At 47.8% G+C, this 22,831-nt stretch overlaps 1 protein-coding gene across 2 annotated transcripts in view; it reads right to left on the reverse strand.

Moving 5' to 3' along the window:
* The window catches only part of NFATC2 (nuclear factor of activated T cells 2), a 143,029-nt gene that overhangs the window by 69,743 nt on the left and 50,455 nt on the right, over positions 1-22,831 (reverse strand). For both annotated transcript variants that reach the window (XM_019944039.3, XM_019944041.3), the window contains exons 4-5: positions 10,851-11,053; positions 9,735-9,907 (exon numbers count right to left, since the gene is read on the reverse strand). In XM_019944039.3, coding sequence (XP_019799598.1) covers positions 9,735-9,907; positions 10,851-11,053 — 376 coding nt within the window. The remainder of the gene's footprint in view (positions 1-9,734; positions 9,908-10,850; positions 11,054-22,831) is intronic.

The following is a 22,831-nucleotide window of genomic DNA, read 5'->3' on the forward strand; positions in this document are numbered from 1 at the left end:
CAACAGGGCGCTGTTGGTTTAGCCAGTTTGGGTGTTTACTTTCACTAGCAACAGCGGCTGATTGGGAGCAGAGCTGGCGGTAAAGGCTCAGAGAGGGAAATTCACACCAGGCGGGGGTCCTCCAGGTCAGCCTGGACAGGGGGCTGCCTGGCCAAGAATGATGGTCTACCCAAGAACCCCAGGAGAGAGGCGGGAGAAGCTGGTCAGGGAAATTTGGTTGTGCAGAGTGGGTGGGTTCTGCTAACAGCGAATAATTACAGCTGCCATAGAGAGTGCCTTGGATTCCGGCACTTTTTATATATGTTTTTGTTTATATTATAAAGCACACACATGAAGAAGCAATTTACGGTCATGGGTCAAAGTAAGGATGCTGCCACGTGACAGCCTGAGTTCGAAGCCCAGCTCGGTGACATCCAAGCTTTGGGACCTTGGGCAAGTCATTTAATCTCTCTGTGCCTCTGTTTTCTCATCTATAAAATGGGACTCATCATAGGGCCAACCTCAGAGAGCGGTTTGCAGATTAAATGAGCTAATGCACAGGAAGTGTGTGGCGCCTCAGCGGGGCTCAATGAATGTCTGTTATGTTTATTTTTATTGCTAAACTTCATGAGACCACAAGCAGGAATGATTCCCATTTTGGAGGTGAGGGCGCTGAGTCTCCCAAAGGAGAAGTCACATGCCTGAGAGCTCACAGCTACGTAAGGCGGACAGGCAGAACTTGAACACAGACTGTGGGATTCCCCTACCCAGAGGGACCTCTTTTTAGTAAAATGGAGAAGGACCCACTGGGAAAGCCGCCAGCCAGCCCGGACCAGGAGGAGGGCCCCCTTCGGTCTCACTCTGGCCCAAGCTCTGACCACCCCTCATCCCAGCTGCTGTAAACGCTTCCTGTCTGTACATCAGGCCCTGTCCTTGGCTGTGAGCCTGGCCCGGCTGAGCCGGGCCTGGCCCAGAACATGGTGCTGACTCAGGCCTCGCCGGGGAGGGGCCGGGAGCAGGGCCGGCAGACTGGCCCCTCAGGCTCCCTCAGACCCCGCCCTGGCCACTGATGGGTCTTCCCTGGGAAGCGGGACCCTGGGGCAGAGGAACCCAATTCTCCCCGAGTATGGGGTTCACCTCTGGGAGGGACCTGTCAGCATTCACGGCACGGGACTGGGGCGCGGTGTCTGCAAATGCAGGGGGTCTGCAGTGCATGAGACCACCTGCCCGTTCTGACCTCAGGGGGTCTCAGCTTCCTCATACGGAAAAAGGAGCACAAACAACGGCCCTGAAAGACTGGTACCTCTCGTCCAATCCCCACAGTGCTGGGTCCATAGGAGGGGCTCTTATTCTTCTCCATTCCAACACATTAACAAGGAGCCCCCGCAGAATATTCCCACATATCTCCAGTAACCAAGACCCTTACAGGGGGCTCCATGAAGCTCCATTTGACTAATGAGCTCCCTGGTCACTGGCGGACCCAGGCAGCCCAGACAGAGAAAAGGACATGGGTTTTTAACCCCCAGTTCTTGCCCCTTCCCTCGGCAGCCACGTGACTCTCAGATCAGTCAGCCCTTCTGAACCTCAGCCCGCTAGATATAAGCTCAGAGTCTCTGAGTCTTCCCAGGCTACGATGAGGGTAGAAACAAGTTAATAGATGTGACAGCTGGGGGCAGGTGGCAGCTCTTCAATAAAGGGAAGTTTTGCCTCCCCAGCCCCGCCAAACTAGCTCAGTAAAAGGCCATAATCGCAGGGTCAGGTAACCATATCAATCAGTGGAGAAGCCACCCCAATCCTGGGCTCCCCAAAAACCCAGCTTTCCTGTAATCACCACGCAGCCAACCCACAGCACCAGACAGATAATCATCTAAGCTCCTCTCAGCAGCAGGGCTTGCGGCTAGCTGCCAGCTCACCTGAAACAATTAGTGTTTGTTAAACTCCCACACCTACTGCTGCCTGGGCTGTGGGCTCTCGGCAGTGACAGAGTGGCAACCAGAGGTATGTCACGTCTGCCTTGCAGAGCTACAGGGAGGGCTGCAAGTGGGAAAATATGAGACATACCAGAAGAGAGGCATTGGGGTTATTCTACTGTACTGAGATAGGTACTACTACCATCCCCATTTTACAGATGAGACAACTGAGGCACAGAGTGCTAAGTAACTTCCCCGGGACTAAACAGCTAGTAAGTGGCAGAGGCAGGATGTGAACCCAGACCCACAGTCCTAACCATCACCCTAACCCTGCTTCCTCCCAACATGTTGGTTTTCTGATGTTTCTGAATGTGATCCCTTAGTCATCACTTAAAAGCCACCTTAGAGAGCCGGGACAGACAAAGGCCTGGCCTACCTGCCCTCTGCCCAAATTTCACCCAAGATTTACTGCTACAGGGTCTCGAGGGAGACAGTCCACTGCAGAGTGGTGGGAGGGTGGCCACAGTTCCCTAAGGGTCGCTGATCTGGTCTCCAGTTTATATGAGATGACGTCACCCTTTGGAGTTCTGGCCCAAATTAGTCTGTCACTCGTGATGTAGCTCAACCTTGGTGTCCTGGGATCCAGCAGGACATGGTCGTCACAGTTGGCTTGGTCCCTTACTAGCTGTGTGACCACAGGCAATTAGTTTAACCTCTCTGTGCTTCAGTTTTCCCATCTATAAAATTGGAACAGATGCTGAGTTCCTGGTGTCCTCCCAATGATTTAGCAGCAACAGAGAAAGTGCTCGACATACAGTAGGTGACTGATAATAGTTCCTTGTCCTTTACCTCTTCCCCTTCATGTCCCCCTCACGTCCTACCTTCCTTCATTTGGTCTTCAAGTATTTATTAGCATCTACTCTGTGCCAGGCACTGTGCTAAACAAGTTTTAAAATATAAATCACATCATGCCAGTCCCTTATGTAGAACTCAAGGCTTCCCGTTTCACTTAGAATAAAATCCAAAGTCCCCTGCTTCCTCTCAGACCTCACCTCCTACACCTCTCCCTACCCGTCACTCCACACTGCCTCCCCGGCTGCCTTTCTGTTCCCTGACGATGGCAAGCTTATCCCTGCCTTAGGGCTTTGCACCTGCTCTACCCTCCAGCTGGGCCATGCTCCCCCCTCACTCAGGTCCAGGTTAACAAGCCACCTGTTCAGAGAGGTCTTCCCTGGTCAGAATGACTAAGGTTGCTGCTCCCCCACCCCCAAGTCACTAACACATGATCTTTGTTATTTTCACCATGACAGTTAGCTCTGTTTGAAATGATGTCTCTGCCTGCTTGCTGACTGTGGGTTTTCCCCACTAGAATGTGGCCTCCATGATGGCCACGACTCTGGTTTGGTCACCGCTGCATCCCCAGTTCCTAGTACTATATGATGCACTCCAAATATATTTTTAATTAAAAGAATAATGTTAAGGGGCCTATAAGAATCATGTGGGTCGTTTTGGCTTCTGGAAGGAGCAGATGGGCAAGAGAGCATCTCTGATTTATGAAGCAAAGCAAAATCAATTTGCCTGTCTGATCTCACTAATTCTAAGGATTTCCATACAGCACTGCTGTGTGATCCCCCATCTTCCACGTCAGACTTAGGAGCGTGTAGTGGAGGAGTAAAGGGGAGGTGGTGAGGGAGGCAACAGTCTTCGGTTGTCTAAGCTCTCACTTTCAGAAAAAGGCATACGAAACGACTGAATTTCCATACGGAAAACAACGCAACTGGACCCTATCTCACACCATACACAAAAATTAACCTGATATGGTTTGTATCCCTAAACCTAAAAGCCAGAATCAAAAACCTTCTAGAAGAAAACAGAAGAGAAGATGTCTGCTACCTTCAGATAGGTGGCGATTTCTTGGGAGAATAGAACGAGTAATAATCCCAAAAGAAAAGAAAAGAATATACTAGACTTCATCAAAATAAAATATTGATGCTCTTAATAAGACACAATTGAGAAAAGAAATAGGCAAGCCACAGACCGGGGCAAAATATTCATAATACGTAAATCTGACAACAGGTTCATACCCAATGCGAAAGGAACTACTGTATATTAACGATAAAAATACGAGTCACCCAATAAAAAATGGGCAAAAGCTCTGAACAAACACTTCACCGAAGAAGACACAGGACAGCCAATGAGCACACAGATTAGGGCTCAGCGTCATTAGTCTTTAGGGAAATGCAAATTATGGGTTATACACAATGAGATACCATTTTACTCACTGTAATGGCTACAATTAGAAAGACTGGCAAAGCCAAATATTAGTGAGCAGGTGGAATTCTCAGACACTCTTGTACAGAGTGTAAAACGATTTGGAAAATACATACATTGGAACATATGGGTTTTTTTCCCCGTGACCCAGCAATTCCATTACCGGGTATTTACCCAAAAGAAATGAAAGCATCTGTCCACAAAGGCCTTGAAGGGGAATGTTCATAGCAGCCTTATTCATGATCCCCAAACCCCAGAAACAACCCAAATGTCTATCAGTGGTAAATAAACAATCGTTATATTCATACAATTGAATACTGTTCAGCAATAAAAAAAAAAAAGAATGAACCAGCAAATCACGCAGTGACAGTGACGGATCTCAAAAACATCATGCTATAAGTAAAACAAACCAGACGGTACTATACGGTACTATTCCATTACATGAAGTTCTAGAATGGGGAAAGCACATCTATGGTTACAGAAATCAGAACAGTGCTTGCCTGTGTATGGGGCTGGGGAGGGGGCACTGGCTGAGGGGTAGAAGGAAACTTTCAGGAACGAAGGAAAACGCCCTGTATCTTGTTTGGAGTGGTGGTCACACTGGTGTATACGATTGTCAAAACCACTGAACAGAAGATTTACGGTCTGTGCAATTTAGTGTATCTTAATTATACCTTGGTAAAACACAATTATGTCATGAAAAGGGAGAGACTGAAAACACCACGTGAGAAAAGCCATTTTCTAGTCCACACCTCATACCCATGCCCCCAGTTCCTGCAAAACGAGCAAAGTGAATTTACACTCTGTGCTCTGAGCGGGCAGGGCCCGGGGGGAAATTGCTTTAGGTGTTTCCTGAAATGTGATGAACAGAGAGGCCCCTTTGCAGGGCAAGGAGAAAACCCAAGGAAAGTTCTCACGAGAGAAGGCATCTGCCCCTGGGGACACATCCACTCTGTCTCATGGCTGCCTCTCTCTCCTGCTGGGCAGCCTGGGGACACTGTTTTCACACTTTCATTTTTTTCAACAAACATTCTGGAGACAGTTGCTATGGGCCAGGCCCTGGCTAACACCCACTGGTCCCTAACCTTACCTAAGAGAGATTGATAAGTAAATTGGGTGTCAGTGCACAGAGAGGGGACCCTATACCCTGTGGGGTGAGGGCAAGCTTCCTCCTCGAGGGGCCATCTAAACTGGGGCCTTGGATAAGGAGAGGTTAACTAAGCAACAGAAGGATGCGGGAACCCCACCTCCCAGCAGTAGGTCTCTAACTTTGCCGCACGTCAGAATCACTAGGCATCTCTGAAAGTCTCCGGGTTCAGGGCTCAACGCAGACCAACTGAATCAGAGTTTCTGGGGTGGGATTCAGGCATCCTATTTTTTCTTAGAAGTCCCCAGGTGATTCCAACAGGCAGCTAAGATTGCTCTGGATGGAGGTGACAGCATAGGCAGAAGCCTAGGCGCCAGAGGAAGATGCCCGTGCATTTGGGAATTGCAGAGCAGAGAGAAGAGTGAAGCCGAGAAATGCAGCTGAGGAGGTGTCATGGGTTGAACTGAGCGCCATCAGGACTTCCTGCCCACCCAGAACCTCAGAATGTGACCTCATTTGGAAACAGGGTCTTCAATGATGTGAATAAGGATGAAGATGAAATCATCCTGGATTGCGGGGTCCTAAACCCCATGAGAGTGTCCTTAGGAGAGAGAAAAAAGGGCACACAGAGAAGGCCACGTGAAGATGGAGGTAGAGATTGGAGTGATGTGTCTACAAGCCAAGGAACGCTGGTGATCGCCGGCCACCACCGGAGGAGAGGGGCCTGGAACAGACTCTCCCTCCCTCAGAGCCTCCAAGAAGGAACCAGTCCTGATGACACCTTGATTTAGGGCTTCTGGCTTTCAGATCTGTGGGAGAATCAATTTCTGTGGCTGGAAGGCTCCCAGGTGGTGGTAATTGTCTTCGCCAGCCCTGGGAACTCGCACAAGAGGGAAGCAAGGGTTCCACCAGCACAAGGGAACTTGGAGTTGAAGCTGAGAGCTCTCAGGAACCCAGGGGGTAAGGCGAACTGTCCTATTCCAAGGGTCCCAGACGAGGAAAGGCTGCCCACAGCTGGGACCGTGTGCAGGGTCTCTGTTGGGCAAGACAAGGGTGTTGCTTCCTGACCTCTTCCACGTTCTCCTCCAGGTGGGAGGAGGGTGGGGCAGCCTCCAGAGCTTGGGAGACAGAGAAGGTTCGAAAGAGTCTCTGCTGAGAATAGGGGAGGGAACTCAAAGGACCTCCCTGGCAACACTGAAGATCCGCTGGAAACAGAAAGCTAGAAACATGGGGTGTCCCTCTGTGCACAGGTGAGATGTGCCCTTGGGCACACAGGCCTATAATAAACAGAAGAGATCTGCCTTTCTAGCAAGTAACTCCACTTTCCAAAGAGTGGCCTCCAGTAGCTTGTTCCAGACTTTTCTACTAGATTCTGAGAACTCAACCTTGATCCCTGAGACGTCACGTAAAAGACATCTCCAAAGTAAATAAGTTAGGCTTGCAAATGAGCACCAGCCCACTGAGTGTTTTTCTTACCCACCTACCTTCCCCAAGGGGTGGACATGAAGTCAATGAGTCAACACATATTTACTGTACACATACTGTGTTGATACGTGTCACAGACTAATTTGTCAACAAATACTGAATATCTCCCTAAGGATCAAACAGTCATTCAATTAGTCCATAAATGCTGATAGAACTGCCAGACAGAACAAAGAAGGAGATAAAAATGACAGAAGGCTCTGCCTTCTCTCCGCGAGAGGGAGGGTGGCCCATCGGTAGCTCCACTTGGTATTGCCAGAGAGGCTGGTGGTGAAGAAACCAAAAGAAGCTATTTCACAGAACTAGAAAGTTGGAGACTCTGCCTCTGCTCCCTACCGAGTAAAAATGAGTAAATCACCTTAACAAGAAATCACCTTACCAAGAAAGTCTCAGTTTCCTTATCTGTCAAAGCACAGTAGTTCAATCGGCCAAACACGTCTTTATAAGAATAGGAAAGCAAAAAACTGCTATGTTCAAAGTTCACGCAACTTTTAACACCCTGAGGATCTTGCTGGAGGTGCGTGCAACCAGTGATGACGCTTAAAGTCTCAGATTGACAGGAGATAGAATGACTTGAAGGACCCAAAGATGGAGAGAACAGGAGCTCCTATCAACGGTCCCTCCTGAGGCCTCCTGATCCCCACCTTGCTACAAACCACAGCCCCATCCTGGAGACTGAGTCATTTGCCAGAAAGGCAAGACCTTATCTTCTCAAAATCCCCCAAATCACTGAGGAAGAGCCTGAGTTTCCTTCCCCAAATGTCTTGAGATGTTCAAAACCAAGACCAGGGTGGGGCAGTCACCACGACTAGCACTTGGGGGACAGGGGTGGGGTCTGCTGGGCAGAGGAGGGGAATTCCTCCACTGTTTCTGTGATGATGTTTTTCAAACGCTTGTTTTCCTCTGTTGTCTGCTGTTGGGTCTTTCTCCTCTAACTTCAGAGTACAAACCCACCACCACATTCAGCCTGGTCCCCCATCCTGACTCACCAGCCTGGAAGAGATCACAGGCCTCCTTCATCCTTTTCCAAAGACCAATCAAGACCAAGTTCTGGCTTCTCTACCAAAGAGGGTCTGCCCTCTCCTCTTGCTGGCTGAAGGCCAGTCTTCCTCAATGCTTTCTGCATAAAGTATTCATACTTTCGCTTTCCTCATTAGTGTCTGATTAAGACTACCTCTGATGAAACCAAGCCACGTGCAGTTCTCAGCTGACCTACAAAGTATTTTGACTTTGCTGTCGCTTTTCTTAAAAATCAGGAGATTATTGGTTTATCTTAAAAACAAAATCAGGGGCTTCCCTGGTGGCGCAGTGGTTGAGAGTCCGCCTGCCGATGCAGGGGACGTGGGTTCGTGCCCCGGTCCGGGAAGATCTCACATGCCGCGGAGCGACTGGGCCCGTGAGCCATGGCCGCTGAGCCTGGGCGTCCGGAGCCTGTGCTCCGCAACGGGAGAGGCCACAGCATTGAGAGGCCCGCGTACCACAAAAAAAAAAAAAAAAAAAATCAGATTTGGCCACACTGAGTCGACACTCCCACATGGAAACACTGGCTGGATTTGGGTAGCAGCAACCCATTTAGGTGGGGAATGTGCCACCCTGGCCCCCAGTCTCTACCACTACTACCCACCCAACCCACTCCACTCATGCCCACGACCTCCCTCGTCTCTGCAGGCAGCTGATTCTGTGACACCTAATTATGGTAAAGTGTCCAGTAAAAAGGTGGGAAAAAACCCTGAAACATAATTGAATATGGAACATTATTGTAAGAGCACAAAAATATTCTTAGAAGAACGAGACTTTGTAAAACTAATAAAAACAGCTTTTGTTTCTGGAACAATGCTTACTTCTTTCTTTATGCTTTTAAAAATGACTTCTCAACTCTCAAAAGCTGAGCAGACAATAAGCTTTGTCACCTCTAACTACAAAATCCAACAACAAACTTGCCCAAAGTACCTAAGAATGATCTCAAAGTGATTTCTTCTTTTGAAGCCTAATGTAGCTGGGCCAGGTCTCTGCTCAGAGACCTTCCAAACAGCAGATCTTGGCCACTCTGTACTGGATTCTGAAAATCTTCTGCATCTTTGTGTGGGTTAGCTTACACCAGACTGTAAGCTCACTGACGACAGAGAAAACATCTTGCTCATCTGCAGGCCCCCAGCACAGCACCAGACACTGAGCAGATTCTCAGTAAACGCCCAGGGATGGGCTGAGGGTGATGGGCTGTGCTGAGGGTGATGGGGACGTGTGGCTCCTGCATGCCAAAGCTCCTGCTCAAATCCCAGCCCTGCTGAGACACGTTACACTGCCCCTCACCTCTCTCCCTCCTCTTCTCTAAAATGGGCATCATGACACCAGCCATTGCCCGGGACTGCTGTGAGTATTTAAAGAGTACTACACACTGAGCACTTAGCCTAGTGACCAGTGGAGTCACAGTGCAGTAAGCGAGAGCCACTGTGATACTATTATTATTCTACTGAAAGAGAAGAGGAAAAAGGGACTTCCCTGGTGGCACAGTTGATGGGACTCCGCGCTCCCAATGCAAGGGGCCCGGGTTCGATCCCTGGTCAGGGAACTAGATCCCACATGCATGCCGCAACTGGGAGTTCGCATGCCACAACTAAGGAGCCCGCCTGCCGCAACTAAGACCCACGCAACCAAACAAATAAATCTAAAAAAAAAAAAAGGGGGGCACTAAGTACAGTGAACTCACTCCAACTGCATCTACCCTTTTTGAGACCAGCACAACACTTATACATTTCAAATCTTCTAAACTAAGCTGTAGACTACTTATCAGCCATCATTATTTTTGACAGTAAACCCTCCACAAGTAAAGAGAAGCAGAGAGAAACCCTGAAATGTGCTCTGTCTCTGGCCCCTTTGGTCATCTTGGGCCACCGCTGACCCCTGCGGGTCACACATTCTTGCTGGGTACCTTGCCCAGGCTACACCGCCCAGGGTCACATACACTGCACTTGCCAAAAACCGACCCTGCCCAGAACCCAACTTACAGCACTCGATGGGGTTAGATGCTATCTGCAAGGAGACGATCCTTCCGCTGGACTCTGGAATGTGCACCCGGAACACCAGCCTCACCCGCGTGTTCTTCCTCCCGATGTCCGTCTCGCCTTTCCGCAGCTCAATGTCCGCGTTCCGAAGCTTCAGGATCCCCGCACAGTCAATGCTGCCGGAAAGCCAAGAACCCCACTGACAACTGACCATCTCGGGGAGCAGGAAAGGTCACCCGCAAGGGGGGCGGGGGATTGCAATACACGGATAAATTTTTCAGCCAGGAATTTAAACCAAAATGGGGGTAAAACACAAAGTAATTAGCAAAATCCCCCAGTGGAAATCACCTCTCTAGGGAGATTCTGCAGGCTTACTTTTCTACTCTCAAAAGTACCTGAAAAACTCAAAGACGCAACTGGGAAAAATTGATTATGGACTATGCAATAGTGAGAGTAGTCATATGGACATTAAATACCTTGATTTGATAAATGTACTGTGGTCCCGTAAGAGAGCATGCTTGTTCTTAGGAAATGCATGCTTAAGCATTTAAAAGTAAAAAGGCATGAGGTCTGCAACTAACTCACAACCGGTTCAGGAAAAAATAGAAGGGGAGAAAAACAGTAATAAAGCAAATGTGGAAAATGTTAACAATTGGTAAATCTGAGCGAACAGTGTAACAGGGGTTCTTCGTACAATTCTCGCAGTTTTCATGTTTGAGATTATTCTCTAATAAAGTTTTTTAAACTCCAACACACGGGTGCAATGTTTCCCACAGTTTAGCCATATGCATATCCGCTCTGTGAGGTTAGACCTATCTGCATAGTTGTTTAATAATTTTAAGTCAAACAAATTTATAAATGTAAATAAATTTAGCCTCATCCCAAGCAACATAAACCAAAGATGCATAAGTATTCTTCCTCTCAATACACATGAAAAACATCTAGGTCTAGAACTTTGAAAATGGAGACTTTTAAAACAGAAACCTCTGTGGGTCCTTCACAAATTGGGAACCACTGTCTACGGTTGCTTCCATCAACTCCATCCTCCTCCCAAATCCCCGCCACTTGGCCCCATCACTTCCCCATGAAGACCCACTGCCCTCAGCCCCCAGCCCTTACGTTGCCCTCATGTTGTTTTTTGGCTCCAGTGGAATCTCCAGGACTTTGGTGTTGCCCACGATCTTCTCGTAGCTGGTGGTGGTGACGGTTTTCCCCGTGATCCGGTGTACCTGGTAGAAGGCATGGGGCTTAAGGATCCGCTCGTCGGCCGTCCCAATGAAGATCTGAAGCCCCAGCGGCTTGTTTTCCATGTAGCCATGGAGCTGAGGGGGAGAAAACAAAACCAAATTATTACAGCACCATTAACATACAGGGTATGGTGGCTACAGTCCAGCAAACAAAAACATCAAAGAAGCTCATGAGCAGCAGAAAGAACACAGAATTGCTGCAATGTCTAGAGCCACGGAGAATTGGAAGCAACTTGCATGTCCAGCCAGAGGGGGCTGCTTGGATAAATTATAGGGATCCTCTTTAAAATGGAATATTAAGCAGCCCTGAGAAAGACTGTGATAGATCAGATTGCATTTATGGAGAAACAGCCAGAAACTATGCTTAATTGGTGACCGGGGGTCAGGGGGTGGCAGTGAGAAGAGAAAATAAGTGGAAACGATAAACCAGAGCTCTTGACAATGGGTTGCCTAGAAAGAAGGAACTTTCAGTTTTTATATGACTATATTCCAATTAACAAGTTAGATTTTATCATTTTAAAAAAGAAAGAGCAGGACAAAAGTACCGTCATCTAAACTGATAGAAAATTAAAGACTGGAAGAAAATATGTGTAATGTATAACATGCAAAGGATTCATGCATACAATACATAAAGAGTGCCTACAAGTGAATAAGCGAAGGACAAGATTCCTGGCCATCCTATTGAAAATCGAGTCCTACCCCCATGGCTGTCCCTAGCTCCTTTCCCTTCTTTTTAATCCCATAAAATATACTATATATTTTCTCAATTCCTTTTGCTTGGGTCTTTCTTCTACAACTAGACTATCACCTCATTGAGGGCAGGGATGTCTATTTATTTAACTTGCCACAGAATCCCTAGCATCTAGAATAATGCTTGGCACACAGTAGGCATTCTAGTACGTATCTGCTGAATGAATCAATAATGAATTTTTCAACAGAAAATTGGACAAGAGATTTGAACAGGCAATTCACAGAAAAACAAAGAAAAGCATAGAAAAGATGTTCAACTTGCCTTGTAAACAGGAAAATACAAATTAAACAACTATGAGATATCATTTTTTGCCCATTAGATGGGCACCCATGTAGATATTTGATCATATCAAGTGTTTTGGAGGCTGTGAGGACACAGACACTCTCCCATAGCTGATAGGAACATAAACTGGTATAACTATTTTTGGAGTAGCAGTTATTAATATTAAAAGTACATATTCCCTATGACCTAATAAATCCACTTCTCAGTATGGACCCCAGATGAAATGCTGTGCATGCAGGAGATATGCACAAAAATGTTTACTAACACGAAGAGAAAAATGAACAATTAGTTTCATCCATCAGGCTTATGAGTAATACATGTCCAGGCTATGAAAGACTACAACAGTTAAAAAACCAGTATGGTAAAGATCCGTGAACTTCACCCGGAAGATCTAAGACACACTATTAAAAAAGAAAAGCAATTCGTAAAAAAAAACATGGATAGCAGGATACAACTTATTTTTTTTAATGCTGAATGTTTCGATCCATTCATTTATACTCATGTAAATGCAATAGGAAAAGGTGTGGAAGGATGCGCTCCAGACTGACCACATCATGATCACTTCTAGGGATGCAGGAGATCAAGGTTGAGAAGGTGATCAAAGAGGAATTAACTTCATCCACAAAGTTACAGGCAGAAGAGCTGCCTGGAAACTTGTGGAATTTAACATTGGTTTTGAAAATTATACATAAGAAAAGAAAAACGGATGTTGAGCTAAGAGTCAGAAGGTGGGTTCCTGTCTTGCCACTCCCCAGCTGAGAAATGCTGGGCAAATCATGTAATCCTTCTGCGCCTCTGCTCCTTCCTCTGCAAACAGGGCGGAAGCGGGGTTATGACAAGTGACAACTCACTGAGACCCCACCCTTCCACAGAGTTCTACAAAATTTCAGTAGGATCTCCAGTCAAATGCCCAGAACCAAAGGCTCCAGGGCAATAGATAATCACACATGGTCTAGAACTGCACTGCCCAGTATAGCAAGCAATACAAAAATTTAATTGAAAGGTCAGTTTCTCAGTCACACGAGCCGCACCTTCCAAGCGCTCAATGGCCACAAATGGCTGGTGCCATAATGAACGGCACAGATACAGGACGTTTCCATCATTGAGAAAAGGTCTTTCAGACGATGCTGGTCCAGAAAGATGGTGTTCTCTTGTGCCCCTCTAAACACTGGACCAAGAGGCGAGCTAAGGGTGGAGCAGAGCCAGATGGCAACCTTCTTCATAACCTGCCAGGCTGACACCTACAACATTTACATAAGCGTCTGATACACACCGGAGAGGCACCCTGGGGCAAAGGTGGAAGTGAAGTCAGTCTGTTATCTTTCTCCCCCATGCAAACTGAAGAACAGGTACTGTTCTTGAGAAAAATCAAAGGAGGAAGGGCAGCTTCGAGGACAGATTCTGTTTTTGTTGTTCTTGCTTTGCATTTGGACCCAAGATACATATCTTTCCTCACCTCCTGTCCTGGATTTATCAGGAGGTGGTAAACACAGTATCATCAGAATCAAGGAGGAGAGCAGGTAGGATAGAGAGTGACCCTAATGGTCTGAGGTTCCTTCCTCCTTCCCGGGATCTAAGAGCAGAAATTGCAGGCTGCATGTACTCAGGGTAAACAGCCAGAGAACACCTGGGGATAAAATCCGTCACATCCCAAAGGAGTCCAGCCACCTCTAGTCCCCTCCCCTGATGGTACACTAGTCCAAGCCGCTACTGCCTCTCCCTGGAGTGACCACCACTGCTCCCTAACTGACCTCTTGCTGGTCTTTAACAGAATAGCCCTCTGATCTTTAAAAAATGCAAAGCAGACCCAGACGTTCCCCTGCTTACAACCCTCCAAAGACTTCCTGTGGCCGGCGAATAAAATCCAAACTTGGTACCATGGTCTATGAGGCTTCCAACAGCCCAGCCTCTGTCTTCCAGCCCTTCCACCCCATTAGGCTCCTGCCAGCACCAGCCATCCTTCTGTTCCCTGAGCACACCAAGCTCTCTCCGACCTCAGGGCCTTTGCACAGCCATCTTCTCTGCTGGCATACTCTTCCACTGGTACATTTAGCTCTCAGATCTTCAGGTCTTTCCCAAACCACATTAGTTACATACACCCAGTGCCGGAGCCAGCTATTCCACCCTTGCAGTTGCTTAAATTTTCAGGAATTTTAAGAGCCATTAGACATTACTTTGATAGCCTGAAATTAGCCACGATGAGAATATTTACACCACAGAAAGTGCTAAATGCTACAAATCGGGGCTTTTTCTAGAGAAGTAGATGTTAAACATTCACTGACACACCCCAGGAATAGTTACTTCGTTACCATCTGGAATTTTCTTGTTAGTTGTTAATTTGCTTAGTATCTCTCTTTTCCACTTGAACAGGAAGTCCATGGTAGGAGAAAGCGTGTTTTGTTCGGTGTGATCAATAAGCATGTGGAATCAATGGTCACCAGCAACAACCGGGCAGCAGCTAAGTGTACACCGTCCCCAGGCCAAGCACCACACTCAACGTTTTACATGTATCACAGCAATTCTAGGTAGGAGGGGCCCATTTTATAGATGAGAAAACTGAGGCTGGCAAAGTCCTGGCAACTTGCCCCAGTGGACACTGTTAGTACAGGGCAGGGCCAGGATGCAGACTCCGGGCCTTCAGGCTCTAAGTCCATTCCCAGCGTGCTGACAGACTCACAGCTGCTCTCTGATCTACAACTACAGCTCAGAAAGTGCAGATTACGTTCTCAAAGGAAACACGAGCAAGTGCGAAATTATAAGATCAAGAGTGCTCTTCCTGCTGAACAAGAAGGGGCGGGGGCAGGGGAGGAGGAAGGGAGATGGAGGGAGCCAGAGAAACAGGCAACAGCAACCAAGACAAACAACGCTGCCCCTCAAGAGAAGAACCCACTTCTTTAAGCGGGAACTTTGTGTGTCCCGGGCTGTGCAGCCCCTAGTTGAGCTGGACTAGCTGATGCCATGTGAGCAGATGGAACCCACCTCACCCTCGTGAGCGCCCCCTCCCACGTAAGACAGGTCTCTGCTGTCAGAGGGCATGGTAGAGCAGGAAGGAGAAAGGATTTCACGTTTGGTCAGACGTACCCAGCTCTCAGTCCAGGCCCTGCTTCTTATCAGCAGCTGTGTGACCTCAGAGCAGTGACTCCACCTCTCTGAGCCTCCATTTGCTCCTATAAAACAGGGACATCACTTCCCACTGCCCAGGGCTCTTTGAAGGCTAAAGAAGATGACCTTTATAGGGCCCCAAAGCCCAGCACACAGGAGGTACCCATGACACGAGAATTCTCCTTGTCATCGGAGGCTGATGCAAATCAAAACACGGAGGTGATAGGACGGAACTGAATGGAGAAGTGAAGAATGAATGTGAAATACCCACGAGGTGAAAAACAACCCCAAACATCCTGATGTGTGGTGAAACCCAGGCACTCATTCCCTCGTCTCTGTGGGCAGCTGAAGAGCCCCTGACGTGGAGGGCTGGGAGGAGGGGGGTGGGGGAAGAAACCACACCGTCTAGCGTGAAAAAAACACTTCCCCTCCGATCCCCACCCTCCCCTTCCCTGAAGGTGGCAGAAGATGACCAGAGCGTGTGCATTCTGGAGGAGGCTTGCCAGCTCTCCGGAGGTTTGATAAGACCCTATGGCTATTTACTTGCCTCTCCAAAAACTGAGTGATTTGGGTCTTGCAAACAGAACCTGATGCCTTGGGACGGCATGACCTGCCCTCAAGGTCTCAAATGCCCCATTGCCCCCATTTTAGGAAGACCTGGGTCTCGAGGCCTCTTTCCAGGCTTCTTCAAAGATAAGGTCATCTCAGGAGCATGGCAAGCAGGGTGGCCTCCCAGCCATAGCAGACTCCCGCCTGCCCACCCATTGGAACCTAGAAGCTCAAGGTCAGCCAACCTCCAAAGCACAAGAGGCTCCACCTCCTGCAGCCAGGGTGAGAGCAAAAGTCTTCTGCTTTTCGCAGAAAATTTCCCAAGCAGTCTACAAGATTCCAGGAAGAAGGGGTGCTTCTGGGGCACATCATGAGGGCCTGCCGCACAGCTAGGGGGTGTCAGAGCTGATTTAATCTGCACAGCAACACACGGAAGGAAAAGCAAGGTGATCCCTTTTCTGGGTGAGAAAGCCAAGGCTCAGCGGGGTTAAGTGACTTGCTCATGACCCTAAGCTCCAAAGCCATCGAGTGGAAGCTCAGGGATGTAGCCAGATTTGCTTCCCCGGTGTCGCAGCTGCCTCCTGACGCTCCCAGATGCTGGACTATATATATTACGACAGGCAGGTCCATCCCACCAGCTCAGCCAAAAGAACCCAGACTTGAAATGGTCTCCACATCTCAGAGACCCCCCGTTTCCCAGAGAAAGCGCATCAGAACCACGCCTGCCCCCAAATTCAAGCTCTGCCCCCTCTTAGCAGCAACTGAACTGTCCTGAGGCACAGGTACATGTGGATACTTGCTTTCCCTTCGTCTTGTTATAAAAGTTATAAGGGTTCATCATTCATTGCAGAAAAAATAGACAATATAAAAATATATATATTATAGAGAAAATACTCTCTCAAAATAAATAAGCACTTTAGTGTACATCCTTCCAGACGCTTCTTCTAGGCACTTCGAGAAACATATCTGGGATTCTATTTCAGATATTGTTTCCACTTAACAATATAATGTGACCATTGCCCTTTGTCATTAAATGTTGTCCACTGGGACAATCTCAAATAACTGCATAGTATCTCCCTGGGCTTAGACTGGCACAAGGCAAGTGAGGTTCCCCGGGCACATGGTTTAAGGAGGCACCGGCTCTCAGGGCTGTGCAAATGTTATCTGAGTACCTGAAAGTGAGTGCTACCTTAAATTTTGCCCTGCCCTGCATCCCTTGTTTCCATCCTATGTTTGGACTCACAGCTTAACCTCTACAGTTGGGCATTTAGGTTGTTCAAACATTCCCCATTATATAATGTTGCAATGAGAACCCATAAATGACACTTCCTTGAAAACAATTTTTCTATCAACTCTGTTCAGAGTTTTTAAATACTCTCAGATGGATGGGGCTGCCATCAAATCTGAAACGTGGGATTGATTTTCAAAATGGCAACAGGCCAAGGAAACTGTTTTGAATTTTACTAAAATCAAACTTTAACAATGTTAAGTAGCATTTTTTTGTTGAATCTGGAATATTAGGAAATTGGTATCGTCCTCAAATATTACATTGTGAAAGAAGGGAAAAGCCCATGGGGATGTTTTATTGTAATTCCCAACTGCCACACAGCACGCAGGGAGAAAGTTTTTTACAAATACACGTGGATCTCAAATTCTGCCTTTACTTTTGGATGCAAAAATTGCAGAACATAGCTGCTACCCCAAGCCCACTCCCATCTCACTCTCTCTCTCTCTCTCTCTCTCTCTCTCTCTCTCTCTCTCTCACACACACACACACACACACACACACACCAGGAAAACTACTCCATGATTTTACTCTTATCTCAGCATTACATATCCATCTAATGGGCACATATTAATAACATCATTAAAAACCCTAATTCATGATAACTCCCTCCGCCTCACCTCCATATCGGATCCACCTCAGAGTCCTGTCAATTTGATTTCCTACAGTGCACTCAAATCCATCACCATTTCCACATCCATCACTTCCACCCTAGTCCAAACTACGACTATTTCTCTCCTAAAGAGTTTCCCTGCATCCCCTCCGGTCCCCACCCATGACTTTCTACCCTGTGGCCAGAATGACCTTTTATGAACTCCCAGCTCCCACTGACGACACCACCATGTGCGATCTGACCCCACCTCACATCACACCCCGACCCCCTTACCAGGGGTTCTCTGTGTCTGATCTTTCAGAAACAATCCGCCAGTCACCGTCTCCACCACCTCTGCCCTAGGTAATTCCTAGTCATACCGCAGAATGTGACTCAAATACTATTTCCCAAAAAAAGTCTTTCCTTGCTCCCCGGACAAGGCGGGGCCTCCCAGCAATAGTCTTCTTTGTTATATTTCTCATAATTGCAAGACATAATTAGGTGTCCAATTAATTGTGGCGTGCCTGTCCCCTTTCCATCCTCCTAAAGTTCCATCGACAACTCAACTGCCCTTTTACAGAAGAGGAAACGGAGGCTCAGAGACATGAGGTCCCCAACCAAGCAAGCAGCAGTGCAGGGATTTGAACCCAGCTCTGACGCCAGGAGGAATATTTCCTTCATCTGCTCTATGTGCGACTGATGCAAAAGACAGAACAAGGGTGCCAACCAGGTAAAACCTGACCTGGTTGAAATATGTAAACCTAAGAGCAGAGCCCACAGAAACAGGGTGTACCCAAACCTGTGATAGACAATTTTGCAGTTATTTTTCAAAATTACAAATGTACACTCCCTTTGCTGTAGTAATTCCACTACTGGTAAGTGGGTTATCCCATGGATGCCCTGGCAGATGTGCAGAGAAAAACTAATGACAAGGTTATTCAATGCAGCGCTCTTTAAAACAGCAAAATATTGGAAACGACCTAAGGTCCATGAAAAGAGTACTGGTTAAATCAGTATTGGGATATTACAGAGTATAATACTGTTATTAAAAAAAAAAAAAAAGAACGAGTATGCTGGGGACCAGCATGACAGTGAATATGAATGGCAACCCCTGGAGTTGTGCAGTGCACAATCTGGGCAACCACATGGGGCACCCTAAGGAAGCTTTTTATATAGCAATATAGAATAATCTCCAAAATACACCATAACCGTGAGAACAAATATATGTGTTTTTAAGGTGGAGAAGGGATGTGTGTGTGTGTGTGTGTGTGTGTGTGTGTGTCCAAAATAAAAGTAGAAAAGAAACCAGGTCTTGTTTTAAAATGCCCACTGGACTTTGATCATTCCCAGTAAGGAGCTCTGTTGTCCCATGACTCCATGGTTGTAGCTCCCCTAAACCCAATATATTGGTTAAAATTCAACTCAAATGAATGTATACCACAAAAATAAAGCCAAAATATTCATTCAAAGAAAGAGACACCCCCCCCTCCCCCGTCTGCTTTTCTCTTTGTAAACCTTGACATTTCTTTTAAGGGACACAAAGAAGGTAAACTAAAGGGATGAAGGTACAAATGCATGTGCAACGTCCCATCCCATCCTGTAAGAAAAGTCAAGACCCAGGACCCACCCACAGAAACGTCAAGAGCAGGAGTCCAAGGTGGAGGGCTTCAGCAAAGGAAGAGGCAGGCAGAGGTGCCAGCAGGGTCCCTTCGAGTTAAGGGTATGGGGCCCACACCAACAGAGAAGCAAACCGCACACCACATCCACTGGAGCAGCAAGTCTTGGTGGCTCAGCGTTTGAAATCCAGCGAGAATCTGCTTCTCGCAAGCCCGATTACCACCACTAGGGTCTGAGCTACCATCATCTCTTGCCGGGACCATTGCAGTAACCTCCTTCCAGGGTCTCCCTGCTTCCATCCTTGCCCACCTCTTCTCCTCCCCGCTCCACATGACCTTCTGCACACAGCAGCTAGAATGATCTTTAAGACTGTACATTAGATCTTGTTGCTCCTCTACTCAACCACCGCTCCCACCCACCCCGCCACAGCAAACATCTTTTTTTTTTTTTTTTTTTTTTTTGGCGGTACGCGGTCCTCTCACTGTTGTGGCCTCTCCCGTTGCGGAGCACAGGCTCCGGATGCACAGGCTCAGCGGCCATGGCTCACGGGCCCAGCCGCTCCGCGGCACGTGGGATCCTCCCGGACCGGGGCACGATCCCGTGTCCCCTGCATCGGCAGGCGGACTCTCAACCACTGCGCCACCTGGGAAGCCCACAGCAAACATCTTTTTCGGATCAAAAAGCCAATGTCTTTAACGTGACTCAGAAGATCCTATATGATCTGAACCGTCTCCTCCATCTCCAACCCTCCCTCCCCGCTCCCTCCACTGCAGCCACACCGGCCCCGTTGTCCTCAGACAAGCCACGTACACCAGGCACGCTCCAGCCTCAGGGTCTCAGCACGAAGCGCTCCCTGTGCTTGGTGCGCTCATGCCGCATCCTCCCAGGGCTCATCCTCCTTGTCGCTCAAACCTCTCCCCAAACGACCCCTTATCAGAGAGCCCTTCCCCGACCACTCATCCCAACACGGCCCCCAACGCCCATCTCACTCTTCACCTACCCACCCTGCTTTATGCTGCAACAGCCATTTACCGTAGCCTGCTGTCGCGTGATATATTTATTTGATTTTTTTCCCTTCTCCGGTCCCTCCCTGACTAGAGCAGCAGCAGCTTACCTGTCTGGCTCACAGAGGCATGTGCAGTGCCTAGAACACCACGCAGGTGCTCAACACGTGAGCGACCCTAGGAGGGAGGGGAGCCCCACCAGCGGGGTCTCAGTGGCTATCAGACCTCCAGACCCTCCCCTCTGCCATGACGAAGGGCGGTTGTGCTGCCCACGGCAGCTAGCTTCCAGGCCCACAGCGAACACTGTGTCCTGCTCAGCGTGCACAGGACTCGGCTGGTGAGACAACCGACACCGGGACTCCCCTGCTCCAAGGAGAGGTGACAGCATCTCCAGGGTGTGATGGAAGAGGGGCCCCACGTCTGCTTTCTCACCCAAGCGGGGATCCTGCTGGCCGGATATGTCTTCAGCCTCGCAGGGAGACCTCTGTGACCAGACGCCTCTCTGCTAGCGTCACATTCTATTTTATTATTGTATTTTATTTTTTATTTAACTTGAGGTAGAGTTGATGTATAATATTCAAGTTTCAAGTGTACAACATAGTGATTCACAATTTTTAAAGGTTGTCTTCCATTTATAGTTATTATAAAATATTGGCTCTGTTCCCTGTGTTGTACAATATATCCCTGTAGCTTGTTTATTTTATACCTAGTAGTTTGTACCTCTTAATCTCCCCTACCCCTATCTTGCGCCTGCCCGCTTCCACAGGGCCACGTTTTAAAAATCACATGGCGAGCCATAAAAAGAGAATGAGACACTTTGCACGGGCTCGAAAACAAAACAAGTCAGTCTCTCTCAGTATTCTAAATTAAGAATCAAGTCATTCTATATTTCTCACATCACTGGAAATTAAAAACAGACATATCTACCGCAGAGCAAGCACGATGACTGAAGAGAGAGGCTTGATGGCCTGAAACATGCTAAATTTGTTTCCAATTACCATGTCCACATTTGAAACCCCAAGGAAGCCATAGAAAACAGAGTGGCGAGATCAGAGACAGGCACATTAGCCTAATGGGATTCAGGACCCAGTGCTGTACTGCATTCTACTCTCCCCACAGCACCGCCCCCCCGGGGTTCTCTGAACAAAGAAACTGGATCACTTTGCCCCCTCCCTCCTGGAGACACCAACTTTCCCTTCTCCGGTCCCACCTGCCCCACTGTACTCTCAGCCCCCTGCTTCGGGTCCACTCAACAGAAATGTCAGAAAAAAAAAGAAAAAAAAGAAATGTCAGCTCCCCACCAGCATCCCCATCCCGACCAACTATCTCTCCAGGCCAAGGAGTGACTGAGTCATAGAGGAGATGAGTCTGGAAGTGCTGGACTGAAATATGCGAGCCTTCTCGGAATGGACCTTTGGAAGGAGTTTTGGTTTTTTGTTGCTTTAAGAAGCCAAACGAATACTTTTCACATCTTCTCTCTGTCCCATGCCTTGGGTAGAACCAATGTAACACGGAGATTAAGAGCATGGACCCTGGAGAAGCCAGACCATCTGGGGTTACATCCTGGCACGGCACTGACTCTGTCGTGGTAGGGAAGTTAGTTTACCTCTCTGGGCCTCAGTTTCTTCATCTGTATATGGGACTAATGACAACGTACCCTCACTGGGTTGCTGGGAGGATCGAGTGAGTGACACACAAAGCAGGTTGTAGGCGTTCGATCAATATCAACTTTCACAAACATTCTTTCACCTATGGCTGGTGACTCTGGACAATGAAATTCCTCCCTCTAGTCTAAGTTCTTGGAGGAAATCATCTTGAAGGTTATCTTTCGGCCCTAACGTGTGATACTCTTCAGGTGCATTTAGAAAATCCAAATGCCTCATCACAGTCTACAAAACCCTGCATGATCTGGCCCTTGCCCATGTCACCAACTTCATCTCCCCGACCCTGGTCCAGCCACACGGGACCCCTTGCTGCTCCTTAAACAGGCTGAGTTTGCCCCTACCACAGGGCCTTTGCACTTGCGCTCCCCCAGCCTAGAACACTCTTCCCTCAGGTCTTCCCATGGCTGGTAATCCCCTGATTCTTTAGGTCTTAGCCTAAATTCAGGGCCTTCTTTGAGCAGCCTGGCTAAAGCAGAGGCTAGGCTCCCCACTGTCGCGCCATCATTCCTGCTGATTTCCTTCGAGAAGCGTTATCTTATACATTTGCTCATTGCTGACTGTCTGTCCTCCCCACCCCAGCCCCTGCTAGAATGAAAGCTTATTCATCACCACGTCCCAGCACCTTGAATAGTACCTGGCATATAGCAGATGTCCAATAAATATTTGCTGAGTAAATAAATGAACAGATTAATTTTCAGGTTCCTATGTGGCTCAGCATACTGCCAAGTGATTCATCCTCCAGTGACCCTGAGAAAGGAGGCTTATTCATGTCTAGAAGAGAATCCCCATGTTTGGAGTCTGCATGAATTCACTACCACTTGAGCCAGTCTGCAGGAATGTGTCTCACCGTGAAAGAGACATATTATACCAGGCTAATTCCATTGGAAGTCAAAGAGGACACAAGCTCAGGCTGGAAAAATGAAGTGTACAATCTCTTCTCTAGCAGCATTTAGGAATGGACACAGGGAGAGACTGAGTCAAAAGTACAATGACTCGGCAGCCTCTTG

The sequence above is a fragment of the Tursiops truncatus genome, chromosome 15, assembly GCF_011762595.2.
Source record: "Tursiops truncatus isolate mTurTru1 chromosome 15, mTurTru1.mat.Y, whole genome shotgun sequence".
Classification (NCBI taxonomy): domain Eukaryota; kingdom Metazoa; phylum Chordata; class Mammalia; order Artiodactyla; family Delphinidae; genus Tursiops; species Tursiops truncatus.